General features: G+C 38.2%; 1 protein-coding gene across 1 annotated transcript in view; it reads left to right on the top strand.

Moving 5' to 3' along the window:
• The window catches only part of brinp1 (bone morphogenetic protein/retinoic acid inducible neural-specific 1), a 178,251-nt gene that overhangs the window by 135,944 nt on the left and 19,190 nt on the right, over positions 1 to 23,117 (top strand). Inside the window, exons 6-7 of the mRNA XM_077542653.1 lie at positions 17,281 to 17,517; positions 21,674 to 21,896. Coding sequence (XP_077398779.1) covers positions 17,281 to 17,517; positions 21,674 to 21,896 — 460 coding nt within the window. The remainder of the gene's footprint in view (positions 1 to 17,280; positions 17,518 to 21,673; positions 21,897 to 23,117) is intronic.

The raw sequence follows: 23,117 nt of genomic DNA, 5'->3' as shown, positions 1-23,117 counted from the left end.
ATGCAACTAAAATGCGTAAGAATCTTTTGTCATGATGTTTTTGTTGATTTGGTTTTGATTCGATTTAGTTTTGTTTCACGTCTTTCATTTTGTCATGTATCGTTTTGTTCATTATGTTTTTGTTTGCACCTGTTCTCGTCAGCCTGGTCCCTTGTGTCGACCAATCAGCTCCATTCGGTCACTAGTGTCCTGTCCAGGTGTAGCTCGTTGTCTCGTCAGTTATCTTGTAATAATGCTGCATTCGAAGAAGCTGAGAAGTCAGATTTATCTCATTTGGATTGTGCCAATTCCGACCTCAAAGTGTTTGAGGTCAATGTAAACAAAAAATATTACGATAAATTGTTTGTTTTTCTGTTTAATGCACTCAGTCCAAATCATGCTTATTTTGAATAACTAAATGAATTTTATACAAATTAAGAAATAAATATATTTATAATGGTGTAAATTATATTTTATAATTATGTATTTATTATTCATCACGGTCTGTGTCTGTATGGGGGTCTCCATTTTTGAGTGACGTCAGATTGATTTTAATGGGCCAGTTCACACTTCTTGGTATGAGGTTGGAAAAGTTCAACTTCCCACCTTCCTCGAATGCAGCATTATTTCTCTGTTTTCTCTCAGTCTGTGTTGGTTCAGTAGACTTTTTTCAATATGCGATCTCGTGAAACGTCATCCGTCACGGCCCAACATAAAGTGGTAACATCTGCTAAATCTTACAAATATCTGCCATTGGTGATGGGTTTGGATATAGTTAATAAAAGGACACGTCACTAGTGTCGACTATTCAATATGTTTAATTACAATTGCATTGTAGATGTCTTATCGTGGGCAAAATATCCCTACAGCGTATTTCAATTTCCTCCGCAATTTCCATAGCAGACAGCATGATGTTAAAATGATAAATGAGATTTCTTTCTCGCCAACACAGCAGAAGGTTTGTAAACAATTAAAATCCCGAGCGCTTAACTTCACGCAAATTCCATCCGAGCTTCAAGAGAATCATTTTACCTTTTAGGTCTCTGGAGAAATTTACATTCCACCGCAGCTAATATCGAGAACGCTTCTCAAGCGTCAATCTGGTGTCGGGAGGAACAAACAAAGGGCACATTAATGTGCCACAGCAAATTACTATTGAAATCCCAGTTGAAGGGAAGTGAAAGACATTTTGACACCGATTGAACTCGAGACCAAGTTCTTGTGAAATATTTCTCCCAGTGAACTATAGTTAAGATCTATAACACTTTTTCAAACGAGAAAATTCCACCAAGACCGGAACCAAAGTTTACTTGTTAATTGAAATATTCATCATAAAAATGGTAACAGAAATGTCTGCACCTTCAACTAGAACTGCAACCTTACTCTTATTTTAACGTATTATATTTCACAGTCCACACTTGCTTTCATCAGTCTTCCATCAGATTAAATTCACTACATGACCTTTCTTCTACTTCATTATTATTTTATTATTTATTTGACTTTATTCTTGTAAGGACAATTTCATCCTTATAATAATTATGGATGGGAAATATGGGATGGGCGAGTACTGTTGTGGAGGAGATCTTTTCCTCCGCGTGTTCGTTTTCTTTCGGGTAGTGAGAATGTTGGTTATCTGGATACAGGCTGGAGATCGATAAACAGTTCCTTCGAAACTTTTATTTTTACAGAATATTCCGGGCACAAGTGAGTTACAGACAATGACTGTAGCCTCTCACAAGTGCGAAGATTACAGAGGACTTACAATATTCTTATACTATCTTGAAGGGCGGTACCACACAGTTTCCCGTAAACAGTTCAACCGGAGTTGACCGGACGTACAGTGATACATTCAAGGATACTATTCACAAAACAAAAGCCCATTTGAGGAATAGAGGAGGTTTTTCAGTCATGGCTGCACCTGGCAGAAATTGCGACAACACCCACAAAGATACAAAGCTCTACTGAGGAAATTAAAACAGTTATGACTAAATCTGGGCAGAAGACCCTCTTCAGTACCTATATCAGGTTGATGCCGGCCTTATTTTAACCTATTGGAGGCTGCCAATACCAGCCACCGATACTTAAGGCAAAAAAAAAAAATATATATATATATATATATATAGAGATATATATTTTTCTTACATCGAGGAAGTCCTGCTCTGCAGTAGTTGACCGCAATACCGTAGCAGTTTGACACATCTGCATCAGAAAGAAAAGTTCCGTTCACAATTTTTCATCACTGTGTTAAATTTTATACATCGCAGTATCAGTACTCGGCATCAGTAAGGACTCAAGTGGTATCAACCATTCATTAATAAAAATGTGATGTTTTTAATATAAATATAGACAGTATGTATTTTTGCTAGTTTACTGCATCTGCTGCCCACACTCTAAAAAGTCAAAAGTAACCCAATTATGGATTTTTGTAAAAATGGACCGATCCACTTTATGGGTTAATTTGACCCAAGTTTCTGCGTTATTTTATATGGAATTACCTTCTTTTTTTTTTTTTTTTTACCCAAGTAAAAGATCTGACCAATATTTATGGTCTTTTTACACTAAAAGACCAATTTCTTGACTCAAAGTTGGGTCAAATAGACCCAAGAAGAAGATCCATTGGGTTATTTTTTGACCAAACAGTTTTTTAGAGTGCAAAATCTTAACAAATGTAAATATGGAAGACCTTTGTTGCCCCTTTTATTGTGTTAGCAAGTCTCTTTCCAAGTCATGTGTTCAATGTGGCGTGTTTTTTGCAGTCGTTCCCACTTCTGATTTTTTTTGTGGCAATAAAAAAGCTGACCATCCAAAACGGAAGATATTTTATTACCTTACAAGAAAAAAATGAAAAGAAAAGAAGAAAAAAAAAAATATATATATATATATATATTACCTTACAAGACAAGCTGGTCAAAAAAAAAAAATATATATATATATATATATAATATAATATTTGCAGCCTCCCACGACATTTCTCACAGCTATTTTTTTGTCCCACCCTCTTCAGACCTGCCAAAATGGCTAAACTAGCAAATTGGCTTATTTATTAACTGTCATTTTGTGCATCACAGTTGATGATTTAGCAACAACTGTGAACGCCAAATGATTTGTGTGCTGGAGATCATCGGATGCTGAGTTCCTCCAATAAATGTCTGCAGTCGTCGCAAGCGTCTGATCTGCCGGCGTAATCTTGACACTTTGAGAGCAGTCGTATGTTGAAGAGGCGCGACGGAAACGACGAAAAAGCTTGTCATCGGACACGATCCCGCCCGTGTTCTCCGGGGTCCTTGTAAAACGCGCGGTATCTGCGAGGCTTCTGACGAGGGTGTGCGTGTGCGTGTGCGTGTGTGTGTTGACATGGATGTGTGCTAGTAGCTACATCCGCTACAGCTGTGCAGGGACACATGGCGGCAACTTGAGGGAACAGCTTGAACGGGGGGAAAGTGGCGTGCATGTTGCAGACCATCAATAAACGGTGACTAGTCTGTTATCTGGACTAATTCTTGTAAAATTGTAATTTTGTTTTGCAATGTATTTATATATTTCAGCTTTATCCTTTTAACTACATATTTGGAACATTATAACTTCATCTCTTACATTGCTGTTTTATTTACTTATTCTCGTTAATACACTAGTTTGTTCTTTTAATCCAATATTATTATTTTAACACTAATACTTATTTATTTTTTATTTTGGTAATATTGCCACTTTATTCTCATCAAAATACAGTTTTATTCTGTTAACAATTTTAATTGATGACTTGTTAAACTCCAAAATTTACTCTTGTATTACTGCAATTTTACTCTTGTAATTACTACTTTAAAAATACAATTCCTGCAATGCTACAAATGTATTGCTGTAATATAATATTTGACTTAATTTTTTATAAAAAATTTAACCTGATTGTCGCTAAACTTCAAGTGTATTTCTGTTCTTACATTTTATTCTTGTATTCACTGTATTTTTTGTGCCGTTACTATTGAATATTTTTAGAATCGATTAATCTATCGATTAGTCAATCAATTCATCGACTAATCGAATTCATTTTATTTTGCATATATGTGTATTGCAAATGGGTCTCTTGGTTTGTTTGTATGTTGCATGTTTGTTAATTAAAAACTGTAAAAATAAAGTGGGGAAAAAAAGAAATGAGATTCAAACCCAGGACCTCTAGTACTAATTGCAACTGTAATCAGCGACTTAAAGTCATTATTTTCACTAAATCATTCACTGCCATTGACAGTTATAGACGTCAAATATTCATTTGAACTATTTCTATTAGTTTAACATTTTTTTCAATGTTTAACAAGAGTATGAAAACCTAGAATTTTGTTATTGTACATTTAGAACAGATATAAAATTTGTGATTCATCGTGAGTTAACTCGTGAGTCATGCAATTAACTCACGCTCCTAATTTTTAAATAATCTTTTCTTTTCTTTTATCGCGTCAGGCGATCAGATTTATTTATTTTTTTTCTTTTCTTTTTTTTTTTTTCACAGGAGAGCTCAGTATTGTTCATTCGATTTGACATCATCATTGCTCTCCTTTTTTTTTTTTTTTTTTTTTTTTAATTCAACAAATCAATTAAAAAAAATTTAATAAATGTTTTTTTTTTTTTTTTTAAATACATATACATATATATATACACATATACACACACATATATATATATATATATATATATATATTTATATATATATATATATATATATATATATATATATATATATATATATATATACCCTTTTTTTTGTATGTGGGTGAGTATGTGTATGTGCGTGTGTGTGTGTGTGCGTGCGTGCGTGCGAGCGTGTGTGTATTCATCAGTTCACCTAAAGCCCATTAAAAAAAAATCCCATACTAATAATATAATATAATAATAAATTGCCAGATGCAGAAACATCAATGTAAGTTATCACGTTATCAGATTTTTTTAAAATTGTAATTAATCGCATGACTTCCTTAACTCACGATTAATCATACATTTTATATCTGTTCTAAATGTACAATATTTTTTTTTCTAGGTTTTCAGACTCTTGTTAACAAAAGTGGAAAAAATGTTAAACTAATAGAAATAGTTCAAAATGAATTTTTTACGTCAATGGCAGTGAATGAGTTAACGTATTATGTCGTTCTCATGACACAGTTACACCGACTACCCCCCCAAACACACACACACACACACACACACACTCCACATAAATCCTATTTTAATGTTGTTAAATTGCCGATTTATGTTTTGGTAATGCTACCACTAGTTCTGCATAACACTGTGACTTTATTCTTGTAATGTGCTCTCAATTTGCCATTTATGGTGCACTGATGTTGTTGTGTTCCTTTCGAGAAAAATGACACAGACCTCTATTGCCAACTGAGATTGTGCACAGAGAATAAGGACGAGAGGGCGGCCTCACTATTTCACATTTACTGCGCGCTTGTGTGACTCGTGTGTCGGCTGCTCCGAGAATTCATCTCGCACCTTAGACAGGCCTGCCCTCCTCCATCTCACAATTGCTTTAACAAGCAATTTCGGCTAACGCCAAACTATGTTGAAGAGTGCACGCTTGTTGTGTGCGTGTGTTTGTGCATCACAAGTATGACATGCTTTCCTCAAAATAGCCCAAGGATCATGAAATGTAGAACACCTGCACACAAACGTCTTGCACGTCAGCCCATTTTACGGTCCAGCCCAGCATGCGGCACACGGTTCGCCAAACAGAAATATCACTGCCCACAACTTTACCTAGAAATCAATTATGTTATGTTATGCTATGTTCCCATTCACAGTATCAGAAGCTAATGATGTTAGCTAATGCTAAGATGCACATTCAACAAAACCCATTGCAGCTCTGCTTACCTTTTGTCTTTGACATGAGGAGGGTGGGGATGACTTTTTCTTGCTTGAAAGTGTCTCTTGCTCTGACCCCAGCCTATCTGATAATGTCAACGGCGGATTCAACTGTGTAGGGGCATTTATGTTAATTCAATTGCTACGCTCGCTCACAAACACCATTTTTAGCATTACACAAATAAACAATGATTTGCTTTGTTATTGAATCTCACACTTGATGGTTGTTACAAACAACAAATGTTAATTATCCCTAGTCAATCCATCAATGTTCTATACTGCTTGTTTTCATTACGCTTAAGCTGTAGCCTAAAGCTCATCACACATCACATTCACACCTGCTGATAATTTAGACTCTTCCATCAATCTAACATGCTTTTTTTTTTTTTTTTTAAACATATGAGTATCCTCAGATAGGGCTGGACTAGGACAAAAAAAAAAAAGCCTTGGAATTTTGAGCTTATACCGACCGGCCCCTTTTTAGTAAAAAGACTATATTTTACTCGTACTCCAAACCCGACTCTAATTACTGTTTAATTAATGCAGAGAAGCAAGGAGGCAGGATAGGATTGCTTAAAATAAAAAAAATAAAAATAAAAAAGCAAACAGGTGCGGAGAAAAAAGCAAAACACTTAACGAGGCAAACTGGACAAGACACGAGAGGCTGGAGTGAGCTGATCAGAGAAAGCAAAACAACAACATGGGAAACACAAAACAAAACTTAGTACAAAAAATAAAACCAAATCGACAAAAACACAGATCATCACAACATACTGTTACCTCAACTTGACTTGACTAGACAGGAAACACGAGATATTATTACATTACAATTTATCACACGGCCATTTGAAGACTTGAAAGTTAGGGGGGAAAAAAGGTAGTTGGAACTCCCTGTAAAAACGGTGTAATCCTGTGCCACAATAACATAGGACTAACCCGCTTACACTTGCTATTCCATCTTATTTCATTGAATTCAGTACAGCTTAGGTCTACTCACTGCCTGAAGGTTACAATTGTATGTTTTGATAGTAATCAGAAAAGGCACATTGTCCTGCATGACACCAACCAAAAAGAAAAAGCTTGAGTTGGCTTTGGGCATGTTAATAACCAAATGAATAATGCCATCATCATGGTAGTTAATAAAACACACACACGTTTGGCCTTGAGGCATATTAGAAATTTACAATTGATCATTACTTAAGAAGTCCCTCAAATGCCCGTTGTGGAATGCAAAGTCAATTTTCTGAACATGTTTAGTTCAAACACCTTAGGTAAAGCAGATTCTGTTTTAAGCATAATGTGTCATTAACATTCTAAATATCACACATGAAGCATCTATTTTTAAATCCACCACTTTTGTTCGCTCTTTTAAGTCGAGTTAAATCTTTTGTCTCTTATTGACAACATCTGTTGAATATATTTTCGGAATTTCAAGCTATGCAAAAACAGGGCTGCTTTTTTAACTATAACATAGTTTTTTCCTTTTTTTTTCTTCTTTGAAAGAGCTAAATATTGTTCATTCGGTAATTTTACCGATTCGACATGTCATCATCTTTGCTCTTTTTTTTTTTTTTTTTTTGTATGTGCGGGTGTATGTGTGCGTACGTGTGAGTGTGTACTTATTAATTCACCTAAAATCTATAAAAAAAATCCCATACCGTTCACCTAAGCCGAATACTTCAGAAACCAGCTAGAGTCGTGAGGTTGTCAGGAGACCTGAGGAAGGATCAAAGAAAAGAAAGGAAAGTGAAATCCAGCACCGACCAGACATCACCTACTACCCATCGGGTTACCAACCAAAATCTTTCACCAACCCCAGAAACATCTAAATTCCAACAGATTAGGGAGACCTCAAGAGACCAAAGGAGAAACTGAGGAAAGGAAGGAAGGATAGATGAAGCAGAGTGAGATCCACAGACATCAGCTTCCACCGATTCGACGACCAGAAGAAGAAGCAGATTGCGTTTGAATTTCGATAGATGCTGGTGTGGTGGATCTGGCATGATCCAGAGCCCCCCGGGTCACGGCAGCGCCAAGGCACAACCCCCGTCCCCGCACTATAACAATAAAAGCATTTGATGCGGTCTTACTCTATATATAATATGGGCACAACTTTTTTGGTCATAATTTTTTTATTTTTTTTTGTTTTACTTTTTTTTCTCTTTAGTAATATTTAAAAAGCTTAGTGTCACTTATTTGAGTGTTTTTTCGACAGATTGAGGAAATGTTATGACATAATCTAAAATGGTCACTTGCTGCTCATCCAACACTTCGGAATTAGTATCAATGTTAATTGGTGATAATCATAATTTATTGCCATTGTTGAAAACATGTAATGGAGGCTAGCAAATGTATGTCCACTTTAAATGTTAGCGCTGGAAATGAAAGCTAGATCTATTCATAACGCTGCTCATTGCAATTCTTCACGGGGGGGCCCATGTTCCCGTTTGACAACACAAGGTGCTTGCTGAGAGCATTTATGATAATCTTCGATAATCTCCTCCACATACGTGTGTGAACCATTTGCATGCTAAGTGCTGAGACTGTGAAAGTTTTCCAAAAGTGCTATTTTGAGCTCCGGTGCCGCTCATAGAGAGTCTTACGGAATAGAAATGAAAAGTGGATAAATAGCGGCTTTGGCTGCACAGATGTGCGCGAAATGGGCCGACACAGCAAATCTTCCAATGATATGCCCCCTTTGGTTAAAGCCTCCACAGGCAGACCAGAGTGCCCGTTCCCCAACCTAGAAAAATACAAGAGGGAGTAATCCACATCGGAGGTCTTTGGGTTTGATAACAATAACCTCCAATCTTCATTTAATGTCCCCCCGCCACTTCCTCACCTTCCCATTCAAGTAAATGCACTTTATTGCACCAGTGGATTAAGTAATGATTATTTTGCAAAATTGCGGGCCACACAATGCTCAATTAATCTGTAATGAAACACTGACTTATGAGGCGAAGCGTGGCATTGCAATAAGCAGGCCACCGCTTTGCAGTTACAAGCTCTGCCCCCCCTCCCCCCACCACATTTCCCTCCACCTAACCCCCATCTATCAGCATTTAAAAATAGTGTACGCCACAAGGAGACATAATGGAAAGGCAAAGTCACAACGGAGTTCATGGGCATTGTCATCATTTAGTGGATGGAATTAAGCCTCTTCATTGACTTCAATGCTATTTACAGTAGTGCCTCTAAGGTCAACATTTTCCTCTTGGAAATAATAGAAATTAAAGCTGCGTGGGGTGACGACCAAGTTCTCGCATCCCCTTTTAAATGCAAATCCTGGAAATGATTGTCAAACTTTGACATTATGTTATACTCACATTTGATGGCATAGGCAAAAAAAAAGCTTTGCAATTTAGCACAACCCAATCTATTCAGATCATAAATCCAGTACAAGAGAAAAATCTCGCAGAAAACCGTTCAACAAAAAATTACAAAAAGTTTAAACCGTGCGTGACGCTGACGTAATCCAGCTACACTATATGTATTCAAATTTTCAAGAATTGTGACAATAAACCTAAATGGAAATGCTAGGAATTAAAAAAATTAAAATAAAAAAGTCAAAAATTCGCAAAAAAATTGAGAAAATTGGGGTGGGTTTTTCACCATATCAATACAAGAAAAATGCAAATTTTAGCTATGAAAACAGGTTTTGCGAATAAACAATGACAGGACCCAATACAAATAAACAATGACAGGACCCTCTTGGAAATAATAGAAATTAAAGCTGCGTGGGGTGACGACCAAGTTCCCTTTTTAAATGCAAATCCTGGAAATGATTGTCAAACTTTGACATTATGTTATACCCACATTTGATGGCATAGGCAAAAAAAAAGCTTTGCAATTTAGCACAACCCAATCTATTCAGATCATAAATCCAGTACAAGAGAAAAATCTCGCAGAATACCGTTCAACAAAAAATTACAAAAAGTTTAAACTGTGCGTGACGCTGACGTAATCCAGCTACAGTATATGTATTCAAATTTTCAAGAATTGTGACAATGAACCGAAATGGAAATGCTAGGAATTAAAAAAATAAAAATAAAAGTCTAAAATTTGCCCAAAAATTGAGAAAATTGGGGTGGGTTTTTCACCATATTGATACAAGAAAAATGCTAATTTTGGCTATGAAAACAGGTTTTGCAAATAAACAATGACAGGATCCAATACACGTCATTGTGACGGAATATTACATCATCGAATGGTATGCTCTCTGCCTCTCAATATTCACAAAATAATAATAAATGGAAACGGTAAACGAAGTTGCATGCTTGTTTTGCGCATTTTCAATAAATTTGCATAAAAAAATTCCCTATTATGATGGGTTTTAATCCATAAATTTCAACTTCAGTAAACCCGAATATTGGGTTACCCTTTAATAACCCGAATATTTGGTCACATAAACGTGATCGGAATATCTCCTTTTACAGGACCATTGGTTTATGTTTTGTGCATGATCTGTCCGCAAGGAATTTTGTTCCTTGCATGCGCGGCGTATATCTCATCATTTGTGAAACAGAGACAAATCTTGAAAAGTTGCATGTTGGTGTTGAGAATTTTCAATAAATTCGAATGGCGGAGCAATGCTGCCATCTTTTATTCACAAAACTTGTTTCCATAACCAAAATTTGCATTTTCTTTTAATTAATACGCTGGAAAATCCACCCCAATTTTTTTCACTTTTTGGGAGAATTTTTTGCCTTTTTTCTAGTCCATTCAGGTTAATTTTGCAATTCCTGACAACTCAAATAAAAATAGGTAGATGGAAACCCACCTCATGATAACTATTTAAAATGCCATCAATAGGTTGAGGTTAGAATTCCTGCTTCTGAAGCATCAAAAAAGGAAAATGCTAATTTGCTCGTTTTGACTCGTCACAAAGCAATGGCGGACGATAAAGTAAGGTATGTTTGGGGGGATGACGAAACAGAAATCTTTTTGGAATTAATTAAAGAAGCAAATATTAATGCTATTTTAGATTGAAAAGAGTAAAGTTTATCAGGAATTACAAAAGCAAACTCATATGACATCATCGCATGGCGCAGTGGCTTCCTGTTCTTCTTCTTTTAAATTACTGGTGGATCACATCTTAATAGTGTATACTGCCACCTACAGCGGCGGAGTCCCCTCTCAATATTTGCAAAAGAAGAACAGATGGAAACGGGCATAAGTCGCATGTCCGTTTTGTGCATTTTCAGTAAATTTGCTTAAAAAACGCGAAACAATTGGATAGAAACCCGACTACTGACAGATGCCCATTTTTATGACGAATGACAAGAAAAAAAATGACCGGCTAAGCACTGACTGAAGCGGGTTTTCATCCGTCATTGTCATCGGCACTAATCAGGTCAAGTACCAGCGGGGCCCGTTCAGTTGACGAATGATGGAGTGATGGAATGCCCACCATTGTCTGTCAGTCCTAACATAGTGTTGACAAAGTGATGACGGAAGTGTGGTTGAAATAAAATGACGGACTGACAATTAGTTTAGTTCGGCTTGAAAAAATGACGCAACGACAACATTTTGAAAATTGCCAGCCTCTGTGTATTGCTACATTGTATGGGTGAGTTCATGTATCTGAGTGTGGGCATTGTTTTTAGCATTATACAAGAATATTAATATTATATATTAATATAGTGTTTTTTGTTGTTGTTGTTTTTGTTTGTTTGTTTTTCCATACAGTGACAATAAAGTTGATTGTGATGGTGACAAATGTGTTAGCCTTAGCGGAGGTCTGTGTCACGCTACAGCAACACGGGCCGCTGAGGGATTCTGGTAACAGGGGGTGCGAGGACAAGACATCACATTTCCAGTAACCGAGTCGATGCAAGTGATTGAGTGAAGTTGGTGAGAGTGCGAGAGGTGAAGAAACGGGAGCGAGTGATGGAGTGAACGCGAGCCAAAGGCCGCGCGGAAGGTGCGCGGCGGGAGCAAATGTGAGCGTAATGAAGTCGGACAGAGGTGCAAAGAGGAGAGACAAAGTCGGCGAACAGAAAAGAGTGGACAGCGGCCGAAGTGACGGATGTTGACGCGGGGCTCGGAGCTTGTGAGGTATGCTCGGAGGAAGGCGGAGGAAGGAGAAGGGTAGGCACTCTGTGTTATTGTGCAGTGGGCCCCGCTGGCACCGCACTCCGCCAGTCAGCGGCGTTGATCCGTGAACTTGCCATCTGGATTGTCCCACAAATCACATTAAAGTTTCAAGTCCAGGAATACATCAAGCTAAATGAATATTGGATCTTGGGGCCACAGACAGGCCTGATGGAGAGAGAAAAAGGGCTGGTGCAACCCGAGTCTTTTGTGGTCACACCGTGAGCTATCCATCCACTTTGCCCCTTCCAGAACCCGACCCGCCCCCTTCCCTTCATCTGGCTGACGGGCAACGATCATTGTGCGGTTGAGGGAAGCAGCTTTTACGGGGTGAAGAACAACCGAAAGACATTACGGTAGAATCTCATTCCGGGATTCTGGTCAATTTAAGATTTGTTCCTATTTTGTCAATACCATTTTTTTCCAAAGCAATTAAAATAGTGTTAAATGGTTGCCTTTATAAAACCTTTAGTAAATGTGCTAATTAACGGACACATTATTGGAATGGTTACTTTTTAATTCTGGTTATACACATTTGGTTGCAACCGAGTAACGCTTTTGTGAGCTGCCGTTGTCAGAAAATGTGACTTGGAAGAAAGTTGGCCGGATTTTGGTCCTATAATGTCCTACTGTGGGCATAAAAGCAAGAACTAAGTAAGTCTTTGAAGATGCTTTACCAGCGCCGAATGATTTAGATTATTGATTTTTCTGTCAATTAATTATTTTAATTATTTTTTTTAGTAATTGGTCAATTACATACGTCAAAAAAATCACCAAAAATGTTTTTCAAAGTAAAAGCAGGTGTTTCCAAATTTCTTATTTTGATTCAACACAACACAAAGATAATCACTCTGCTTTCATGGACTACAAAAATCGGAGAATGTTTATTGTTAAGAGGATGAAATTCCAAAGATTTCGTCAATTTTAACCCGTGGGCAGTATTTTATTTTGAAATGGCTTGGTCAGAACCAACAAAAAGCCCAAAAATTGTCACAATAACGCCTAGGGGTTAAGTTGAACAAGGTCCCTAAATGATTAATCAACTGTATTAGATTGATTTATTTAATAATCTGCTAGTTGTTGCACCTCTATACCTTACGTATCAGCAAATCTAATTTAATTCAAATGAAATTTGCCCATGTTGTACTGTATTTACTCACACATGCACACGCACTTAAATAAATATATGCATTTACTCTTTATATATTAGGGCTATAAGTCAATCATGATTTTTAATCATAATCACATGATTTCCATAGTTAATACCTGATTAATTGTAAATTAATTGCACTCTATATCAATTCTAAATGTACAGCAAAATATTTTTTAAGTTTTTCATATCCTTGTTAGCATAAAAATTGGCTAAATATGGTTGCGAAATACAAATGTGCTTATATCTTTTAGTTTGTTGATACAGTCATTTTATAGTAATTTATAAAGTGATTTAAAGTTTAAAATATATTTTTCAGCTTGGTCCTTTTGTCTAGCTTATTACTTGCTATTTACGTTGGCGTCTGCTTAGAAAAATATACGTGTGTATGCAATGGATTGAGTTAAATGTGTAGATTTATAACAAGCTGCCAGTCTAAGTTTAAATTTTCAACCTGATTGTACATTTTGTTTATTTTAGTGGTTTTTCCATCTCATTAAAGGCTGCTTACATTAGCCACGTACCCTAGCCTACCCTAGTTAACTCAAAACTGACTGGCTATAGTCGATATTTTAGTGTCCCTGAACAGATTAGGAATTATTTAATTTATTCAGGAACTTTTACTGTTTACATCAGCATACACAATATGCTGTGTGTAGCTGTATCCTAAATATTGTTTAATATAAAGTTCTTAATTAACTTTTCAGCACAGTTTTTGCATCAACATTTTTTTTTATGCAAGTGAAAGTAAGTAGCTTTAATTGAAGTGTGCACACATCGGGGACGCCATTTGACTGTTTATCAGCAAGTTATTCAAGTGTACAATGTGTAATAATGCCCTCGCTATCCCTTTCATTTCAGCTACATTACATTGATTCGGCATAAATTGATTATTTTTTCACCTTTGGGTGAAAATAATGCCTGACTGGAAAATGGAGGGAGAAAAAAACATTCATCACTCAGTATAATGTTATGTTTTGATTTCTGCGTGCATATTTTCTGCTGAGGCAACGTTTGTGCTCAAGTAAAACCGATTAAAGAAAAAATATATTGCTTTTCCTATGTTCCATACAAAAAGGGCAAGAAAAAAACCTATTTAGTTCTTTTCCAGTCCACTGGCTTGTAGAGCTAAGGATTTATTTTCCAGGCCCTGGATTCAAGAAAAAGGCTTTACTGCCGCACAACCTTCATTTCTATGAGATCTCCTGAGAGATATCAATTGGCCCAGAGTTCAGAAATGATACATTGAGAGACAGTAAGATGGGTCGAAATGCACTTCTGCTTCCATTTGTTGGCCTTTAGTTTATATACTGTAGCAAACTGCAATGACACCGCATGGATCAGCGCCTCCAAAGTATGAGTGGGAATTAAGTTCGATCATACTTTATTACAGTACCGTGATGCATTTGTATGTCTGTATGTTGCAATAGGTAAGGAAAATATCACAATGTAGCTGTTTTGGAAGAAAGTAAAATCACTATGAAAAATAACCGTATCTTATTCGACTCCTGGTAGCCCGCCATTCATTTCAATGGGGGGATTTCGACACCTGGTTGCCCGCCATTCATTTCAATGGGGGGATTTCGACCCCTGGTCACCCGCCATTCCTTTCAATGGGGAAATTGGACCCCTGGTCACCCGCCATTCATTTCAATGGGTGATTTCGACGCCTGGTCACCCGCCATTCATTTCAATGGGGGAATTTCGACCCTTGGTCGCCCGCCATTCATTTCAATGGGGGATTTTGACCCCTGGTCGCCCGCCATTCATTCCTATGGGGGGATTTCGATCCCTGGTCGCCCGCCATTCATTCCTATGGGGGAATTTCGACCCCTGGTCGCCCGCCATTCATTTCAATGGGGGGATGTCGACCCCTGGTCGCCCGCCATTCATTTCAATGGGAGGATTTCGACCCCTGGTCGCCCGCCATTCATTTCAATGGGGGATTTTGACCCCTGGTCGCCCGCCATTCATTTCAATGGGGGGATTTCGACCCCCGGTAGTCCGCCATTCATTTCAATGAGGGATTTCGACCCCTGGTCGCCCGCCATTCATTTCAATGTGGGGATTTCGACCCCTGGTCGCCTGCCATTCATTCCTATGGGGAAATTTCGACCCCTGGTCGCCCGCCATTCATTTCAATGGGGGGATTTTGACCCCTGGTCGCCCGCCATTCATTCCTATGGGGGAATTTCGACCCCTGGTAGCCCGCCATTCATTTCAATGGGGGATTTTGACCCCTGGTCGCCCGCCATTCATTCCTATGGGGGGATTTCGATCCCTGGTCGCCCGCCATTCATTCCTATGGGGGAATTTCGACCCCTGGTCGCCCGCCATTCATTTCAATGGGGGGATGTCGACCCCTGGTCGCCCGCCATTCATTTCAATGGGAGGATTTCGACCCCTGGTCGCCCGCCATTCATTTCAATGGGGGATTTTGACCCCTGGTCGCCCGCCATTCATTTCAATGGGGGGATTTCGACCCCCGGTAGTCCGCCATTCATTTCAATGAGGGATTTCGACCCCTGGTCGCCCGCCATTCATTTCAATGTGGGGATTTCGACCCCTGGTCGCCTGCCATTCATTCCTATGGGGAAATTTCGACCCCTGGTCGCCCGCCATTCATTTCAATGGGGGGATTTTGACCCCTGGTCGCCCGCCATTCATTCCTATGGGGGAATTTCGACCCCTGGTAGCCCGCCATTCATTTCAATGGGGGATTTCGACCCCTGGTAGCCCGCCATTCATTTCAATGGGGGGATTTTGAGTAATAAGCAAAAGGCCCATGCAATTTTAAAAAACTCACAAAACAAAAATGGTTCCACTGTAGCATGTACGATATAAAGTGGTATTGATATTTGGTAGAAATCATTTTAACACGTGACAACAAACACAGCCTCACTTGCAGAAGTAGCTGCTGTTTATCACATGTGAATTGCTTCCAATGTTGATATGCAATGTGCTGTGAAAACACAAATGGTGACTCTTTGTTTGGCTAATTGTGTAAAACGCACACACACACACACACACACACACACACACACACACAGGGGCTGAAAATTGCATATGAGGAGGGCAACGATTGTGTGCTAAACAAGCCGACGGTACACTCGACGGGAGGCATCAATCACAACTGAAGGCTGTCACGCTGAGAGCGAGCCAGCACAAACGTGACAGCTCATGTTGAACACTGGAAGGCTTTGAAGCACATCCTTTAGACAAATAACCGAGTGCCCCCAACACAAAGCAACACTGAAAGGACGCTCTGCCATTTATTTCCCTGCACGGGAAAAAAATTGAAATAATTCCTTTATAGGCCAATCACTGAATTACTTTAATGTTCTCCTTGACATTTTTACTTTTGTTATTTTACTTTTTAAAACTCACAATAATGCACAATAATATACCATTACAAAACTGCACATTTCCGTCATTGTTGTTTTCCATTCTTTAATCATTATTTTTAGTTTCATAGTGATAGTGACAGGAAATTCACTGTATTCATGAATAATAATAATAAAAAATCTACTGCAATAATTTTTATTATTTTTTTAATTATTAATTTAATTATTAAAATTATTATTATTATGAAACTAAATATACTTTCTACTTATACTTTGATGAGTTTACATTAAATCCAAGTTTTTAGTCAGTTAAATATGTTAGCAAATGGGTGTTGCCCACTTAAATGCACTATTTGCATAAACGTATAGACAAAGTGCATAACAGTAAAGACATGAACAGTTTCATAAAAATGCTCAGTGAATGGCACAATTTACATGTTGCCCTTCAATCCCTGCGGATACCAGTGTAAAAATTATGCCCACTCATTTAACCCATTAAAAAAATATATATATATATTTATATTGTATAATGATGTTAAAGACATGCAATACTTATGAGTAATTTAATTTATTATGCACTATTGTGTTAGTGTAAAAATGACTGCTTCATCCTGGTAATTGAACGCACAGATCCCTCTGGTGTATCGCAACGGTGTAATGAAGTAATTATTATTATTATTATTATTATTATAATTGGCATGAAAATACATTTTGTCAAATTAATGTGTGGAATTTTTATACTGTACCTGAAAGCTCCAATTGCCTACATTGACATCTGGAACACTGAAGACAAATTATATCATAATTTAATATCAAATCATCTCACACACATCAAGCTTTAATCAACAACGCGTTGATGTTTTTCAGGCCTTCAAGTGATTTTCCCCGAGTACCTGCAGGAGAAGTTTGTCCAGTCGGCTCTGAGCTACATCATGTGTAACGGAGAAGGAGAGTACCTGTGCCGCAACAACCAGTGCATCTGCCAGTGTGCAGACGAGTATCCGCAGTGCAATTGTCCCATCACCGACATCCAGATCATGGAGAACACCATGCTGGGCATGGCGGAGTTGTGGGCGTCCTCCTACAAAGACTTTGAGAACTCCGGTGAGTAGTCATGAAAACTTCTTTTAAGAATTAAAGTTTTGAAGTCCTCGCCAGCTCGACCAAGTCCAGCATTTAAATTGATTTAGGCCTGTAATTGATTTGATGGATTTTCTGACCAAACTGATTTAGAATTTCAATTGTTTCAAATAGGAGTGTCAAAATGAGTGGGTTAATTTTGAGTTAATTTAACCCTGGAGAACCCAAGAACCGTTTTCTTCTTTGGAAAATTATGAATTATACATTAAATGACTGCTATAAGTTCACTGAACACTAAAATATATGTTTTTTTCAATGTATTCCCTAATTTAGGATTAGGGCGAAATTTGACCCTTTGGGATTTAGGGGTATCATTTTGAAAAATCTGAATAACAAAAACTGTCAGTAAACTATTTAGAATTTAAGAAAATAATCAATCAAATAGACAGCTACATTACACAATATAATTGTTTTGTTTTTTTTGTTGCATTTTAGCCATCTTGTCACCACCACTCTGGCTCATGTAAGTGCAATATTCAGCCACTAGATGGCCCCATGCAGGGGTCAGAAGTGGCACTCTGGACTTTTGAAGTTAAATTTGTAAAAAAAAAAAAAAAAAGATCTTTGTTATTTGAGTAGCAGAATTTATAGGGCCTCTCATCCTGTTACTACGTCTCCTCTAGCCTCACAACCCACAAGTGAGTATATCCTGTTGCGACATGTTTTTTTTTCCTTTTTAAATATATTTTTAATAGATTTTCTTGAAAACCTCTTGGGTGGTGGCCAGTTTACTTGGGTATATTAAAATGGTGTTGAAAACACTGGCATAAGTTATTTCATGTTAAAGATTAGATAGCTCCTAATATGAAAAGAAAAATGTACCAAGCTGTCACTGTCTTAGAAATGCAATTATGCCATCTAGTGGCAGAAAAATGACCTCAACACAAATCAATATCACACTCGTTTTTTTTACATTAGAGTAAAAAAAAAAAAGAACTCAATTTTATGAATTATTATGAAATTACTGTATCAATGACTAAAAGATGCAGCCATATTTCTATTAGTTAAAAGAAAATCCACTTCACAAGAGTATGGAAACTTAGAAAAAAACAGATTGGACATTTTATTGTACATTTAGAACGGATATAAAATGTGTGATTAATCGTGAGTTAGCTATTGAAGTCATGCAATTAATTACGATTAAAAATTGTAATCGCCCGACACTATAATAGGCCGATTCAAACCTCAGGCATTTTACCCTAGACTTTTACACCACAGGACCGCTTGGTAAAATACATTTTTGGTCATGATTCGGCGTCGTTAAATGGGGGTTGTTAAATGAGCTAATTCTTTGAACTTGTGCTGTAGACCAACATAATGTATCACTTAACCTTATAACGCCAGACGTATCATCTGATCTAACACATGCATTGCACGTATAATCCATTAGAGGGCAGTATCACCCATCTGATGGCTTTTCCAGCAACCTTGCAAGATCGCCCCAATTGGGAAAAGAGAGACACCTACACTTGTTAATAGTGGGAAATGTTCTTTCTGATTTTTGGAAATACAAATTTGTTTATTATTATATTTTTGACAGTTATAAAAATACGAATTTGAAGCATTGTGACCGGATGTCTCAAATATGACACAAGTCATATGTGGAAGTTGATTTTCAAAAAAAGTTTTGTTTTTTGTTTGTTCAAAGGGACTAATAAATACTCTATTTACAAAAAATGAGAATTTTCTCTCGTGTATTTCAGGGTTAAGGCTTGTTAGGGTTAAAGCTATAATGCAGGAATTGATGCACCTGAGATGAGTGTTTGTTTATCAATCCATCGATACTTTACTTTCAAAGCATCTGTTATATACAAAGTGCTAAACAAAAAAAGGTTGTAAAAGACAATAAATCTCCTACATGACTACGTAAGATACAGGCCAAGGGTTAGTATTTTGGGATTTTCATACGTCTAATAGAGAGAATAATACATGACATAAAGATTAAATGGATGCTTTATATCAGAGCCGGAACATGTTAATCGTATGTTGAGCTGTAATACGAGGATGAAGTGTGATTGTGGCAATGTTTTTTGGGTGTCTTTCTGTTTGGCCATTATGGTCGGTATCTACCTTCAGGATTATAGAAAATTAGATAAGACATTAGGATCAAGCAGACAGGATGGAGTAAGAAGAGAGACTGTACAGTGCAGATATGGAAAATGCCGTTTAACGCGGACGGCAGCTGCTGTTGAACTTAACACTAAGCCAAACCCGCCTCGCTAGCACAAAAACACAATTGTTTACAGCTACTCAAGCATGCAAAAAACGCTGTAATGAAACACCAAGTCTCAACACATTATCATCTGAGAACATCTGTTCTAGTACATATCCACTTTTTCACACAAATGAGGCACTTCAGGGAAAACTTGTCATCATTTTTTGACATTAATGTTTTCAGTTTGACAAACGCTAGTACTTTTCTAGGAATGTCTATTAAGGAGCAAGTCCATTTGTTTCCCCCGCATACGTGATGTGGCAGCTGCTGACCCGGCAGGTGGGAGTGACGCGCTAACGGTCTTTTTAGGCCGTCGGATTCAGACGACTCTTAATCGCGGGCCGACATCCCCGCGGCAGGTCGAGGAGCAAAAGGTTGAGGGTGGCGTGTGACATCTGTGAACGCCGGGTGGAGGAGAAACGGCGGAGGAGGACTCTGGTGTCTCTGAAGCTAACGGGCAAAGCAGATCTGACAAGCCTCGGAGGACCAGGCGAAAACTCTGGGCGGAAAGAAAAAAGCTGTTCAACTGTCTTGAAGCATGAAGGAAAGTCGAGTGTGGAGGGGATCGCCATATTATAAATTGGCCTTTGGATCCTTTTGAGCTTGCTAGATTATCATAGGTCACTGAAGGTCATGTTAGCTTTTTTTTTAATTTGCAGTTTATGTGCTGTATAGGTTACATGTGAAATTATGTAGCTTTCACTTGGGGTGAAAATCATCAGCTATCTATTCATTTTTTATAGTGTGTGTTTTCATCGAAGTTGCAAGTGAGCTGGAGCAGTGAGAAGGTCGCGGGTAGGGATGGGCACCAAAGATGGTACTTTTGTTGGCACACACCGATTGTGGTCGGTATCAGTGGTCCTCAACCCTGATCCTCAGGGACCGGTATCCAGCCTGTTTTCCATGTCTCCCACAGCCAACACAGGTGGAGATCGTTATCAGCCTTCTCCAGAGATTGCTGATGATATGAATCACCTGTGTTGGCTGTGGGAGGCATGGAAAACAGGCTGGATACCGGTCCTTGAGGACCAGGGTTGAGGAGCACTGGTCGGTATTACCGAGCACTGATTCATGTCAAATCAAGTGGCTCCATGTTTTGGTTCCAAAGCGCGTCTTTATAAACTTCCAGATATGCGTCAATGTTTCCAATTGTTTCCCAAAAGACATAAAATTGTAAAAATGATGATATTGTCCCCCAAAAAAACTTGCTTGGAGAATACTTTTTGCCATCGGAGTAGCCCACTTTTATTAAAACCCTGGAGAACACACGGGGTCAAATTTGGCCCCTATAAATTCTGCTACTCAAATAACAAATACCTATTATTTATTTTTTTTTTTTACAAATTTAACTTCAAAAGTCCAGAGTGCCACTTCTGACCCCTGCATGGAGCCATCTAGTGGATGAATATTGCACTTACATGAGCCAGAGTGGTGGTGACAAGATGGCTGGCAACATGCTGTTTTGTTGAGCTGGAAATCAATCCAAACAAAACCATCTTCTCAGCAAACCATCAGATGGTAAAATTGTGTTTTTTTGTTAATCTATTTCATATCATGTTGCAAAATGCCTCGGAGTATGTTTTATATATATATTTTTTGATAAATTAGCAACTCTGAGCTAGTTCCAAAAAAAAGGGTTGAAATTGAAAAAACATATTTTGGTGTTCAGTGAACTTATAGCAGTCATTTAATGTATAATTCATAATTTTCCAAAGAAGAAAAGGGTTCTTGGGTTCTCCAGGGTTAAACATACAAATAAATAAATAACAAAAACAAGTAAACTATGCCTTTTCATGAACTAACATAGGCTGACATTCAGACACGTGCCTTTGCCATTGCTCATAAGTAAGGTTGGTTTCTAGGGCTGACGTAGCTTACCCCCCCCCCCCCCCTGTGCTTTTACAGATGAGTTCAAGTCGTTTCTGAAGAGGCTGCCCTCCACTCACTTCCTGCCCATCAACAGCGTGCACTTGCTGTGGGGGAGCGACTGGGACCTGCAGGCTCGCTACAGGCTGCTCCAGAGCTCCCTCGAGGTCCAGCGGCTCAAGATCCAGCGCACCGCCCGCAAGCTCTTTGGCCTCAGCATCCGCTGTCACCACAATCCCAACCATCAGATGCCCAGGGAGAGGTGGGTGGAAATACAATCTCGACACAACTCCCCGCCCCAACTTTTCACGCTCCAAAAAACGACGTGACGAAGCAGACACTTATTTTAGAGGAAAAAATCTCCACGGTTTTTATTTTGATAGCCGCTGCTCCGAGCGCGCACACTTAAAAAAAAAAAAAAAGAACGTCATCCATTATAGATAGCAAGTTATGGCTGCGTTGTTTGTGTCCATCACGTCGACTTAGTGCTGAGGGGTTGCACATGCCTACCTCGCTCGTGTAGTTCCACCTCGCCGTCTATAAAAGCAAATGCAGCTGTGGGAGTGTTGTCTAAAGGTCGTCGCACACATCCGCCGCCGCCTTCCTGCTCTTGCGGCTTGAGAGCCTCGACGACGCGGGTGCGCCACCGCCTGACATGACGGCAAATAAGCCGAAATATGAAAGGGTGCAGTGTGACGAGGCCGTCGCCGTACAAGTTGAAAGTGGTCAAATATTCATTAAAGCGCTGTGAAAGGGAGCACTTAAAAAGTGTCACTAGTACCTCGACTGCAGGGAAGAGTCGGCGTGTGAAGTGTTATCAAAGATGGCGTGCGCCGCCCCTTCACATAGCTTGTTTCAAGAAGATTCCATCATTTAATGAGTTTTCACACATCCAGTAGATGCCGTTTAAAGTATATATTTTTCCTTTCACAATCACTGGCAAATGTGTCACATTTGTTTGTCAGTCCATGTTACATCAAACCATATTGAAGATCTGAATCCTATCCAGTCCACATGAAGAGGAGGACGGTATCCTGTACTTACATTTTAAAGATGCTCATATTTTTGTTCAGTCTCATCTAATAGTTGATTATTCGCTGTTGTCATATAAACAAGCTCCATAATGATGTTTTTTTGTTTGTATGTTTTTAGTGTTTAAACGGGAATGCTCTCATAAAAAGTAGGGATGTTCAAAACCAATTTTTTTCAGACCGACACCAGTATGAGTATTCACTCTTTCCAGTACCGATACCTCTATTACTTTATAAAATTGAATTTAACACAATGACAAAAAATACCTTTCTTTCTGGCGTGGATGATTTAATTACTGTTTATGTAGATTTATTTATTTATTTTTATAATTAACTAACTAACTATGCGTCAAAAGATTATTTATCACATTTTAAGCAACAAAACTGCCACTACTACTTTAGTTAAAAACTTTGCTGTGGAAATGTCTTTTTAGTTAGTTAGTTAGTTAGTT

The sequence above is a fragment of the Vanacampus margaritifer genome, chromosome 14 (assembly GCF_051991255.1).
Source record: "Vanacampus margaritifer isolate UIUO_Vmar chromosome 14, RoL_Vmar_1.0, whole genome shotgun sequence".
NCBI lineage: Eukaryota > Metazoa > Chordata > Actinopteri > Syngnathiformes > Syngnathidae > Vanacampus > Vanacampus margaritifer.
Note: the sequence above shows the minus strand (reverse complement) of the source record. Positions and strands in the feature narration are given on the sequence as shown.